Source organism: Thamnophis elegans, chromosome 11, assembly GCF_009769535.1.
Source record: "Thamnophis elegans isolate rThaEle1 chromosome 11, rThaEle1.pri, whole genome shotgun sequence".
NCBI classification, from domain to species: domain Eukaryota; kingdom Metazoa; phylum Chordata; class Lepidosauria; order Squamata; family Colubridae; genus Thamnophis; species Thamnophis elegans.
In genome coordinates, this window is record NC_045551.1 from 55,941,518 (window position 1) to 55,955,158 (window position 13,641).

Consider the following 13,641-nt stretch of genomic DNA (forward strand, 5'->3'; position numbering starts at 1 on the left):
GAACCGCCAAACTGCCACCCTTTCTGATCGATAAGCTCAGCGGCTTTGCTAGTTATTTATTCCTAAAGGTCACTTTGGTGGGTGTTGGGGGGGGGAGAGACACCAGCTCTTCCTTCTGATAGCCCAGCTTGCCTGCTTGACCCTGAAGAGATTTTTCCTGGGAAAGGAGATGCCCTCCCAACATGGGCTCTGCCAGCTTCCTTGACCCCTTCCTCTGCTGAAAGACAACCAAAGATGCTGTAATGCCTCCAGACGAAAGGATGTTCCTCATCTCGCTGGACCTCACTAGCAATTCGTTTTGGTAGTGTTCTGCTTAACGTTGGCTCTCTAGGTGCTGGGATCCCTCTAGCCAGGCGCCTTGGGCTCCTTGGGCTTTTCCACGTTCAAATGAATTTGAGGAGCTCCCAGTTCCTTCCTGTCCCAGAGTTGCATCATTCTAGTCTGAGGCTCTGTGGTCACCAAACTTCTGCTCTTATCCCTTTTTCCTGGGGTGGGCTTTCTTTCTCTTTTCCTTCCTTCCTTTTTTTTTCTTTCTTTCCTTCCTTTTCTTTCTTATCATTCTTTTTTACTGCTTTCCTTCCTTCCTCTCTCCCTTCTCTTTCTTTCCTCTTTTCCTTCCTTCCTTTCCTTTCATTCCTTTCCCTTTTTCTTCTTCCTTTTTCCTTCCTTCCTTTCCCTCCCTCCCTTTCTTCTTTCTTCTTTCTTTTCTTGTTCTATCCTCCCTCCCTCCCTTTTACTTTCTCTCTTTCCTTCCTTCCTTTTTTTCTTTTCCTTCCTTCCTCTTTTTTCTTTTTCCTTCCTTTTCTTTCTTATCATTCTTTTTACTGCTTTCCTTCCTTCCTCTCTCCCTTCTCTTTCTTTCTCTTTTCCTTCCTTCCTTTCCTTTCTTCTTTCATTCCTTTCCTTTTTCTCTTCCTTTTTCTTTCCTTCTTTTCCTTCCTTCCCTTCTTTTTCTTTTTTCTTTCTTTCCTTCCTTTTCTCTTATCATTCTTTTTTACTGCTTTCCTTCCTTCCTCTCTCCCTTCTCTTTCTTTCTCTTTTCCTTCCTTCCTTCCTTCCTTTCCTTTCTTCTTTCATTCCTTTCCTTTTTTCTCTTCCTTTTTCTTTCCTTCCTTCCTTTCCTCCCTCCCTTTCTTCTTTCCTCTTTCCTTTCTTTTTCTTTCTTTGTTTTCTTGTTCTTTCCTCCTTCCCTCCCTTCTTTTTCCTTCCTTCCTTCCTTCCTTCCTTCCTTCTTTTCTGAGATTTCCTGACATGCATCCTTAGTCAGCCTGCCTGAGAAGTCCAGCTGCAAAGACTGAAGATAAAAAGCTCAAGGAATACAAGTTCATGACCAGGCTGAACCCAAGGGAGGAGTCAAACATGTCATCAGTCTGGAGCCCCTTCGCACCCACCAGAGACCGAAGTCCAGCCCACCTTGAATTCTATTGACTATTATCTATCACCAGTTTGGTTTGAACATTAATAGTTCCAACCTTTGTAGAAGGTTGCGCCTGCATTAACCTGCATTTGTTCAAACCTCCTTGGCTGCTGATTTCTTGTGCCTGGCAGTTCACCTCCACTCCAAAAAAAAGCACGTAGGGAAATTCCTTTCTTGAAGAGGTGGCTGATTCCAGTGCTCTTTGCTTGTTATTTTCAACTATACCTATTTTAATTGTTTTGTTGGAAGAAATTTCCTTCTGGGTTCGGCTCCAAATGTGGAAAAAGACACTGGAGACATGGAGGCTGCTTGGAAATGTGGTTTAATGGTGGACAGGACCACACGGCTTGAGTCCTGAACAGAAAAGGAGGACCACATGCTTCAATGTTGGGTGAAGAAGAAGAGAGCTAGGGAACCTCTCTGTTTCCTGCTCCTGTGTAAGAAATGTATTCTGATTGGTTGTCAGACTCCCATGGGGCCATGCAGTCAGACTCCCAGGAGAGCATGAGTTTCCAGGAGCCACATGGTGAGTTTCTGTGAAAAGGCTGATACTACCTTTATTATGTAAAGAGACTACCTCAGGCTTTAATGGCCCATTGACAAAGGGGGGGTGGGCAGGAAGCTGCAAGGGAGCTACTTTGTCTTTAAAACATGTTTCTCCCTTTTCACATCGAGGGAAATATAATATTCTGCCTTTTCAGTATTTCCTAGGATATTTCATTCTTCTAGGAGAGAAGAGAGACCGCCTACTGCCGATCACCTCCACACGACCTCGTAGATCTCATCGATTAGGCCTCCTCCGAGTTCCATCCGCTGGCCAATGCCGACTGGCAACCACGTGGAGGAGAGCCTTCTTGGTGGTAGCTCCGACCCAATGGAACGATCTCCCCGTGGAGATTCGTACCCTCACCACCCTCCAGACCTTCCGCACAGCCCTTAGAATCTGGCTATCCCGTCAGGTCTGGGGCTAAAGATTGTAACCTGCCCGAATGGTATGAATGTTGTGTTTTAATCATGTATTGTCTTATATGTAAAAGTCTGTTTTTTCCCCCTTCCTTTGGATTGTGAGCCGCCCTGACTCCCCCCAGGGAAAAGGGCGGCATATAAATAAACCTTAAACTAAACTAAACTAAACTAGGAGAGGGCTGGGTTTTAACTTCCTACAGTTTTAAATAGATATTCACCTTTAATCAGTTGCATGGCTTTCTGAGGCATTAGCAATTTCACTCACCCAGTCCAAATATGGAAAAACTGAACTCTTATCTAAGCAGGCAACCCACCACACACAAACAAGTTATAGCAGTTACTGATAGATGGGAGGGTGTAGCTTTAAGAAGAGAAGTGCATTTCTCCTTTATTTTACCTGCCTTCAGGCCTATAATGCAGCATACACACCTGTGTCTGTAGCAGAGAAATTTGTGAGTTTTTGCAGCTTCAATCAGAATATTGCAACACCCTCCCCTCAACTCTAGAAGACCCAGAAAGCTAATAAAGGAGATTAAACACAATAAGGATCTGGAGGTACTGGAGAGGGGTGCAGAGACTATGGATGGCGAACTTTCCGGAATCCAGAAGTGGAAAACTAGCTGTTGGAATTAGGGGAAAGCCCGGAGAAATGGGTAGACAAAGCAGAATAACAAAATAACAGAGTCGGAAGGGACCTTGGAGGTCTTCTAGTCCAACCACCTGCTCAAGCAGGAGACCCATGTAGGAAGTTAATTTTTTTCATCACCCTACAACAATTCAGACAAATAGTTGTCCAATCACTTCTTAAAAACCTTCAGTATTGCAGCACTCACAATTTAACAGATCAACAGAGTTGGAAGGGCCCTTGTAGATGTAGTCCAACATCCCTCCCTGCATCACCCAAGCAGGAGACCCTATACCATTTCTGACAGATGGCAGTCCAGTCTCTTCTTGAAAGCTTCCAGGGATGAAGCTCCCACAACTTCTGAAGGCAACTTCAGTTCCATTGGTTGATTGTTCTCACTGTCAGAAAGTTCCTCCTTATTTCTAGGCTGAATATCTCCTTGTTCAGTTTCCATCCATTATTCCTTGTCTGGCCTTCAGGTACCTTGGAAAACAGGTTGACCCCCTCCTCTCTGTGGCAGCCCCTCAAATATTGGAATACTGCTATCATGTCTGTTCCAGCAATCGTTCTTCATAAGTTTCATCCTCCAGTCCCCTAACCATCCTGGTTGCTCTTCTCTGCACTTTTTCTAGAGTCTCAACATCTTTCTGGAGGCAAGCCACTGGTGTAAGCATCACCAGAGAAACCTCTCAGAAGGACCGAATATGATTCTTATGATTCTTGACCAATGTATCTTGTCTTTTTATGTACACTGAGAGCATCTCAGTACTTGAGAGACCGCCTACTGCCAATCACCTCCATTCGACCAATTAGATCTCACCGATTAGGCCTCCTCCGAGTTCCATCTGCCGGTCAATGTCGACTGGCAACCACGCGGAGGAGAGCCTTCTCGGTGGCAGCTCCGACCCTATGGAATGATCTCCCCGTGGAGATTCGTACCCTCACCACCCTCCAGACCTTCCGCACAGCCCTTAAAAACTGGCTTCCTGTCAGGCCTGGGGCTAAAGATTGCAAACCCGCCCGAATGGTATGAATGTTGTGTTTTAATGATGTATTGTTCTATATGTTAAAAGTTTGTTCCCCCCCCCTTTTAAGTTGTAAGCCGCCCTGAGTCCCCCCAGGGAAAAGGGCGACATATAAATAAACTTAAATACAAATACAAATACAAATCTGCACCAAAGAAAAATTCCTTGTGTGTCCAATCACACTTGGCCAATAAAGAATTCTATTCTATTCTATTCTATTCTATTCTATTCTGTTCTATTCTGTTCTGTTGTGTTCTGTTCTATATTCTATGTTCTGTTCTATTCTATATTCTGTTCTATCCTATCCTCTATTCTATCCCATCCCGTCCCGTCCCACCCACCCCACCCCACCCCACCCCACCTATTCCTACCCTACCCTACCCTGCCCTACCTTATCCCATCCCATCCCATCCTAACATGACATATTGTCTGAATAGGCTTAGAAAGTAAAAGCGAAGCCCCGACTCTAACCTTATTCTAGGAGTGGAGAGGAAGGGAAACCGGCCGGGAGGGGTTGGGGGGGGGGCAGAGGAAGCGCTGCCAGAAACCAGGAGCGGGTAGACCCCCGACTCTCTCCGCTGTCTGGCAGTCCCGAGCGGCCAGCCGTCACCCCGCGGGGAGCGGAACTTTCCCTCCCACCCCCTTCGCTCCAGGTTCCCGCGCGACGACCCCGACCAACATCCCCCTCTACCAACCCAACCAAGCCAGGCTCCTCCCAGGGCGGGTCGCGGCAGGCCACAGGACACGCGGGGGCCGTACGCCCCTGCAACCCGCGCTCCTCCCGGGTCTCGCGTGGGAGTGACGGGAGCCGGAGACCCGCGGCGGCGTCCTTGCTAAGCGCCGCTGCCCGGCATCCTCCAGAGGCTCAAGGCGGCGCGCGGCCAGGGTGGGCGCTCGGGCGCGTCGTCCGCGGCTCCGCGCAAGCGGTGGAGGCAGGCGCGCAGGGAAGTGCCCGAGCGACGTCAGCCTCCGGCCGCCTCCGGCTCCTCCGTTCGCTCCGCCCGCCGGTGGCAGCGCGGCGGAGCTACATAAAGCCAGCCCCGCCGCCCCGTCCTTTGGCTCGCCGGCAGTGCCCGGAGGCCGCAGCCCAGCGGAGCCAGGCGCGAAAAGGCACGCAGAACCGTCGGGGGGTCGCGGAACGGCCGGTTTAAAACAAGCGGAGCAGGGCCGTCGACGGTCGCAGTCCCCGGGAGCGCAGGCGGCGGCCGAGGGCCTCCTCCTCCTCCTCGCCCGGGACCACCGGCATGGCCTTAGCCGACAGTGCCCGGGGGCTCCCCAACGGCGGGGGAGGCGGCGGCGGCGGCGCCCGGAGCGGCGTCGCTCGAGCCCCAACGGCCTCTGAGCTGACCTCGTCCCCGTCGTCGGAGTCCATCCCGGAGATCGTGGAGCTGAACGTGGGCGGGCAGGTGTACGTGACCCGCCGAGGGACGGTGCTGTCGGTGCGCGGCTCGCTTCTGTGGCGCCTCTTCTCCCAGCAGGAGCCGGCCGACCTGCCCCGCGACGCCAAAGGCCGCTTCTTTCTCGATCGCGACGGCTTCCTCTTCCGCTACGTCCTGGACTACCTGCGCGACCAGGAGCTGGTGCTGCCCGAGGGCTTCCCGGAGCGCAACCGCCTGCGCCGCGAGGCCGAGTACTTCCAGCTGCCCGAGCTGGTGCGCCGTCTGGCCGCCTCGGGTTCCTCCCCGGGCCCGCCGCGCTTCTCCGGGCTGCTGCGCGACTCTTCGGTCTGCGCCGAGGAGCCGCCGTCGGGGCTGGGCTACTTAGAAGCGGACTTCACCGAGACGCCGGCCTCGGCCGCCTCGCCGACTTCAGGCCGCAGCCCGTCGGGGCCTCCGCCGATGCTGGCGACCTCGCTCTCCCTGGACGCCGGCGGGGGCGTCGCGGGCGGACGCCGCTCGGGCTACATCACCATCGGCTACCGGGGCTCCTACACCATCGGTCGGGACGCGCAAGCCGATGCCAAGTTCCGACGGGTGGCGCGCATCACGGTCTGCGGCAAGACGGCGCTGGCCAAAGAAGTCTTCGGCGAGACGTTGAACGAGAGCCGCGACCCAGACCGGCCCCCCGAGCGTTACACGGCCCGCTACTACCTCAAGTTCAACTTCTTGGAGCAGGCCTTCGACCGGCTGAGCGAAGCCGGCTTCCGCATGGCCGCCTGCTCCTCCACGGGCACCTGCGCCTTCGGGCCCGAGCAAGGCGGCCCCGCCGAAGACAAGATCTGGACCAGCTACACCGAGTACGTCTTCTGCCGCGAGTGAGCGCGCCCGAGGCCCGTCCCCGGGGCTGGGTGCGGGAGAAGGCGGCCGTCTGCGGGGCTGTTGCGGCAGACAGATTCGGGTCCTCGCCGGAGAACCCCCGCTTTGCCCTAGCCGAGCCTCCCACGGGCCGGTTCTCCTATTGCCCTGCCCGCGGGCCGTCGGCGCTGCTCTCCCCGTCTAGCAAAGCGGACCAGCTGCGAACCTCCATCAGCCCAGCCCCTCAAGGGTCCTTGGGTCTAAATGGGGGCCCTGCCCCAGTTTAAAGCAGCCTCCCCCTCCAAACAAGATCTCCCAGCCGTCCCCCGTGTGGAGAGGAGTTCCCCTGTTCCCAGACGGGGCGGCGCGCTGCTCCCGGGACTAGCGGCGGGCAATGGAGAGTTTTAAGCTTGCCTCCTATTCAACGTTGCCCAATTGCTCGGTGGCTGGCTTCTCCTCTTTGACTCTTTGAGGCCGACGGCTTCCTTGTTGCTGCACCCTCGCTCTCCCTCTCGTCCGTTTCTTTGGCTCCCCACCCACCCCGGTTGCTTCAGTAGCTTTGGGGCCAAAGCTGCCCGGGACAACGAGCGAGCGAGCGGAGGGGACTCCGTTCCGCCGGCATCCAAGCGCCCCGGCATCTCGAAGCAGCATCTCCCGACGAGCGCCGCGTGGGACTCGGAGAAGTGGCTCAGCTCCTCGCACCTTCCTCTCTCACCAGAAGGCGAGCTTTGCGCACTGCATCGGCAGGCTGGGGGTGGAGGGCTGTGGGGGGGGGGGGAGCGGGGTCCCCGATCCGAGCTGGAAAAAGCAGACCTCCGTGGAATTCTCACGTCCTCCCCCCACGCAGGATTCCGGGGATCGAACCCCCCCAGGCCTCCTGCAGCAGCCCGTCCCCGCTTTAGGATTGAAAGAACCTGCCGGTGGGTCGTGGAACGGGGTGAGGGCAGGTTGCTGAAGTGGGCTGCTTTCAAAGCCAAGCTGGGGGAAGGGTTTGCCTCCCCAAAGGCAGCCGGGACATGAGGCTGAAACCCCCCCCCCTCCCCTCCTCATCCTCTTCCTCAGTGTAGAAATAGGACTCTGCGTGCTTGAGGAGCTGGCTGGAGTTGGTGCTACATTGAAAGAACCCCCCAAAAAGTATTTCTCTCGCCCCCCCTCCCCCCAGATCAGGATGCAGAATTTTAACTAAATAAAGACAAGCACAACAGCAGGACATCTTCCTCCCTCTCCTCTCCCCCCCCCTCCCCGTTGATTTCATCTTTTTGGCATTTAAGCACCCAAGGCGCTGCTCTCTCTTGCCCAGACTAAATCAAGATATTTCTTGCCTGGTTCCCAAATTAGGGTATGCTGCAATATAATCTCCTGGTCCTTCAAAATTTGGCTAATACCTAACAGTGTTTTGATTCTTGCATTGGAACGGCAGACTCGGATGAGTTATTCTAACCAAAGAATTCTCCCGTGTTTTCATTTTTTCTCCCCCTTTTATGGTTGCTTGAGGTTTAGTGCTTTTTATTTTTTAAGAGAGTGAGATGATTTTAATCCAGGGCTCACCTATTAGAGATTTTTTTAAAAAAAAAATATCCCTGGGGTTTCGGTCTAGATGCATAAAGGGGGAAATAATGAGGTTAGCCTCATTCTTTCCTGATATTGTTGTTACTTAAGGAACCAGAAATGCTGGCTTAACTGCCTTGCTTACTCAACCAGAATCTCCGTAAAACCCCAATTCCTGGTTTGTTTCCAACAGCAAGCCTGTTTTGTTTCTCTTCTAGTTAAGGAAGACACTGGAGATCTCTTATTTGTTGGACCTTTAGAGCAGAGATCACCAACCTTTCGGATCTCAGGGACCACTAAATTCATAATTTTAAATCCCACGGACTACTTTTTTTTTTAAAAAAAGATAAATAGTATTTAGTGCAATATAAAAAATGCAAATAATTTTTCTGTGGACCACGATAAATTTTCTCATGGATCACCCGTGGTCCATGGACCACACCAGCTGATGACCGCTGCTTTAGAGTGCATCTTCCTTCATGAGTGGGAAGTTGCTCAATGACTTTAAAAAAACAAAACTTTTAGGAGTCCAGCTGAACCAAAAGTGCTTTTCAACCAGCAACTGGACTTTCTTCGTTTTTTTTTCCCTTGAAAATATTGAACAAGCTTCTTGGATGAGAAGCGAAATGTTTTCAAGGAGGAAAAAAAAATACAGTTCAGTCCAGTTACTTTTTTTGGGGGGGAAAGCACTTTTGACACAACCTTGACCTGAAAAATTGTGAATCTCCATAGACAAATTCTAGCTAAAGTTTTATAAAAACCAGTCGCATTTACCCAAATGCTGAAACATTTGAGTCTGGTAGCTTCATTTAGTGGGAACTGTCTGTAAATTGGGAATTAGGGTTATTTTTTAGAAGGCAGCAAGGGAGAGTGAGTGAGGAGTGAGTGAGTGAGAGAGAGAGAGAGGGAGGAAAGGAGGAAGAGAGAGAGGGAGGGAGGGAAAGAGAGAAGAAGACATTTTTTTAAAAAAAGGACAAGCAATAAGCTACTGCATTGTGGAGAGCTTCCAGAAAAGAGATATATCCCTCTTACTCTAAGCCTTACTCTAAAATGATCCCATTTGTGCATATTTCAGCTGGATTGCAGTTGAGAAGATATGGGTTGAAATTCAATGTTAAGATGTAATTCCCAAAAGGCGGTTGCAAGACTTTTCTAATTACACCTGGAGTATTTCTCTCTGAACTGTGTTTTCTAAATTTTTGTAAACAATCCAGATTTCAGTAAGTGCTTAAATAAGTTCTAAGCTTCTTCTTTTTTTTTTCCTGTTTTTTTTTTCCAAAAATAAATCTTGTACTGTAGCTTATTAAGTCTGTCACGGTAGTCATGGATGGAGGTGTTTTGAATTGAATTTTGTGATTTGGTGTGTGTACATAAAGTGTATAAACATTTTACACGAATCATTTAGTTTTTTATTCATTTATTAGTGCTATAAAAAATTTTCATATGCTGTAAATTGTACCCGGACGAAATGCTTTAATATGAAACTGTGTTCCTGTATCGATTTATATGGGGAAGACTTCAGTATGAATATAAATGGAATTATGAAAATATGTCTGTCTACAATTATTTGCTTGAAGTTGAATCAACGGCTAAATTCCTTGTGAAGCTAAAATGGACCCCCTTGTTTTGCAAAATACATACAGGAAGATTCTTGTATTTTGATCCATGAATGTGTGTTTGAAAGCAGAGTATTGTAAAGCTCCTATTATTTTTTTTTTAATAAAACAGATATAATAAAATAACTGAAGATTTCTAATGGTTGTGCTCTGGGTAACAAACACTGCATAAGCGAAATACTTAGCAACAGTGTTTGAGGTCCCTCAGACCATCTGGAGAACATAGCGATTTGGACAATGTGAAAAATCAATCCCTCTCTACTATTCATTAAAGCAGCCAGTTCAGCCTTCCAACTTGTTATCCATCCATTGCCCCAACCTCTGAGAGTCTATAAATTCTCAGTTATCCAGGTCCTGGTTGTCTCAAAAGTGCTTTTTTAGGAGGCAACTGGATTTTCTGGTTTTTTTTCTTTTGAAGAATCATCCAAGAACCTTCTTCAGCTCTGGTAGGATGGTAGGGAATGGAAGGATTTATATTCCTTGCAGACAGCAAGGAATTTGCATCCTTTTAGAGGGTGGTTGAAGCACTTGGAAGTTTCTCTGTGTCCTCGGGGTCACCTGATTCCTGTAGTCTGCAATTTTTCCTCTGGAAATCCATTCCTACTCCCACATCATTCCAAGGGTGTTCATCCCAAATTATATAGCAAAAAGCCTGGAGAGATTCTCCGTCATCCAGGTCATGGTTGTCCCAAAGGTGCTTTTTCAGGAGGTGACCCTCTCGTTCCTTCTTTTGAAGACGTTTTGCTTCTCATGCAAGAAGCTTCTTCAGCTCTGACAGGATAGTGGGGAACGGAAGGATTTATATTCATTGTAGACATCTAGTCACTTGCATCCTTTTAGAGTTGAAGCACTTGGAGGTTTATCTGAGAGCAGCTGCTCCCAGCATTTAACGTTGAGAATGTCCCTGCCCCGGGCATCTTGAGTGACTTCTGGAGCTGCTTCCTGATTTTCAGTGGTGAAGATTTGATTGCCGCAGCATATTTTGCGATAGAAACATTTTTATTTTCCATTTTTCATAGCATATAATCACATGTATACTATTACATAGTCAATAACATGTTGTATTATTAAGTAATTACATCAATTCATCTTACCATCAACTACCAAAGAAAGAAAAAAACCCCAGTTATTGGCTCTTCTGCTCTCCATACACCATATTTATACCTTATACGACACTTTCTTCCCCCTCTCTCCTTCCCCTTTCTACATCCTTTCCTCCCTCCATCTTTTTCTACTCTACTTCCCCTTCCTTTCTCCTTCTCCTCTCTCCCCTTACCACTCCTCCTTGTACACCTCATCTTCCCCTCTCTCCTGTCCCTCTCTTCCTATCTTTCTTCTCTCCTCTGCTTCCCACTCTTCCTCTAATTCACTTGGTGTATTTCAGCTTCAGAGCAAACTCCCTTTTGTGTTGATGGTATTTATAATTCCATTTCAATATACATAAAAAAGAAAAAATAGCAGTATACATGTACAATCATAATACCTTAAAGTCCAACACCCCTCCTCCAACTTAGTAAACTCCGCTCCCTCCCCCCTCCCACCAACCCCCCCCCCAACCTTCCCCCCCTGACTTCCCAGAACCAATACAAGGTATAAATCTTTAACAAATACAGTTTAAAATATACGTAAAGAGAAAGTAGAAAATTAATAACGTCTTTGAATTGAGCTTAGCTCCTCCTTGCTAGGCTAACTATAAACAATTTGTTTCAATTCTGATCTTAATCATAAGCTATCGCTGCAGCATATTTTGAACCTTAGAGCCTCTCTTGATGCAGAATTTGCAGGATTCCCCCTAAATATCAATATGTTCTAGGGATCCAAGCCAGTGGTGGGTTCTGGATCACATTGCAACTAGTATTTATATTGTATTTGTCTTTATTTGTCTTGTATGCCGCCCACTCCCGAAGGACTCCGGGCGGCTCACAATAGACAAGGGAAGGGGAACAAATAGACAAAGACAACATTTTAAAAACACAACATTCACAATTTCCGTGGGGCTGGATGTTTCACAAGCCCCCCGGCCTGCTGGAGCAGCCAGGACTTGGTGGCTTTGCGGAAGGCCGGGAGGGTAGTGAGGGTCCGGATCTCCACGGGGATGTCGTTCCAAAGGGCTGGAGCTGCAACAGAGAAGGCTCTCCCCGGGGAGTCGCCAGCCGACATTGGCTGGCAGATGGAATCCGGAGGAGTGTGGCCGGGTGCAGTGTGGCCGGGTGCCCACCATGTGCATGCACACAGCATGTGCACAGCATGCGCATATGTACCTACCGCCCGCAGCTCTCCAGCGGCTTGGCGGAGTGTCGCACAGGCGCCGTGTGCTCCGTGTGCGTGCACAAATGCCCCAATCGGCTCAAATAGTGGTAGGGAGAGTAGGTGGGCAGGTGGGCTCTCCAGAGCACCATACCGGAACGGTACCTGGTGCTCCCAGCAGGCACCGGTACACCCATACTGGGGCATACCGGTCATATCCCACCACTGATCCAAAGACACCTATTCAAAGGGAATAGCCCTAGTTACCTGCACACTCCTGGAAGGGTTTTAAGGCACAACCTCTAAGGCTAAAAATAAAACCCACACCCTTTTCCAGGTGTGGACCTGTCAGGGTAGATCTTCAGGAAGGCCTGCTCCGAATTGGGAAGGAGGCATAATTGAGGAGATGGTGGAGGGGAAGCTTCTGCCCCAAGGCAGCCTGACTTTGGAGTACCTGGGAACAGAGGGGGTATTCAGCTGGTTCAAACCGGTTCATTGAACTGGTAGTGGCAAACTGCAGGTGCCACCTGCCCCGGCTCCAAAACCTACTGCGCGCATGCGTGCACATCACCGATGTGAGCAAAGCGCATGCGCGGAAGGCAGCACGCATGTGCAGAAGGAGTGCGTGTGCACAATGCAAGCATGTGTGTACACGCTCGCAGGTACGAACCGGTGGTAAACCTAAGTGAATCCCACAACTGCCTGGGAAGCTGGCTCCTTTTTAAAAAAAAAAATAATATTTATATTTTTTAAAATACAAATGATACAAACAAAATACAATCTAAATACAAAACAAAGAAAGAAAAAGGGAAAAAACCAAATATTGACATGTGCCTCCACCTCCTGGAGACCCTTCCCCCCACCTTATATTTCTTCATCTATAACAACTAAAAGCTGCAATATATTCCGATTATGCCCTTAGCCCTTAGCTGAGCCGAGGTGGCGCAGTGGTTAAATGCAGCACTGCAGGCTACTTCAGTTGACTGCAGTTCAGCAGTTCGGCTGTTCAAATCTCACCGGCTCAAGGTTGACTCAGCCTTCCATCCTTCCAAGGTGGGTAAAATGAGGACCCGGATTGTTGTTGGGCGCAATATACTGACTCTGTAAACCGCTTAGAGAGGGCTGAAAGCCCTATGAAGCGGTATATAAGTCTAACTATTGCTATTGCTATTGCTTATCCCCTCCAACACAACATATATTCTTGGATAGGTTTATTCCCTTTGCCTTCCACCAACACTGATTTTGTAAAATGCCCCCATCTTTCATTCTAATTATTTGCTTTGATCACCTCTTTTTAAAATTTAATTTCTGGTGTTATTTTATCATTTGTTGCCGTACTCCAAATATTATTATACCGCTCATTACTTTGAATATCCCAATTTCGTCCCTGATATTCAGCCATCACTAATAATCTAGCTGCCATTATCAAATTTACAATCAATTCCGTTTTTGTTTCATTTATGTCCCGTTTTTCCACCAGCAACAGTAATGCAAAGTTCTTCCTTGGGCCTTGAGTGCAGGTAGCTTTGCCCTACAATCCTTCTGATAAATCAAATCTTCCTTCTGTGGGGTAAGGTTCATTTGCTCTTTTACCTTTTAAGGTAGTTCTAACTTTATTATTTATGAAGTTTATATTTTGCTTGGTTTTTTCTCCCTCACTGCAATCCTTTTCATTTGATCATTTCGTTTTTCTGTGTCATATTCCTCATTCAGAATATTGCATAATTCCCCCTCTGGCTCTTACACTGTCACCATGGGCAGAAAAAGGTAATAGACAACAATCACCAACGTATCCTTTGATTCACATCCACAACAATCTTGATGATACCAATTTGTACCAGGTAGCCCTTTTGTTAAAACCACATTTTCCTCTTCTGAATGCATCAGTTTTGCTCCAGAAGATCAGGTCCATTTCAGCTCACTTTTGACTTAGGCTTAATGTTGCAGACACAAATCCTTCTCT

At 48.6% G+C, this 13,641-nt stretch overlaps 1 protein-coding gene across 1 annotated transcript; it reads left to right on the plus strand.

The window, feature by feature from the left end:
- Positions 1 to 5,098: 5,098 nt before the first annotated feature.
- Positions 5,099 to 8,154, plus strand: LOC116514780 (BTB/POZ domain-containing protein KCTD12-like). The gene has a single exon (XM_032226502.1). It carries the CDS (start codon positions 5,278 to 5,280, stop codon positions 6,289 to 6,291), a length of 1,014 nt encoding a protein of 337 aa, XP_032082393.1. The 5' UTR covers positions 5,099 to 5,277; the 3' UTR covers positions 6,292 to 8,154.
- The last annotated feature ends 5,487 nt before the right edge of the window (positions 8,155 to 13,641 follow it).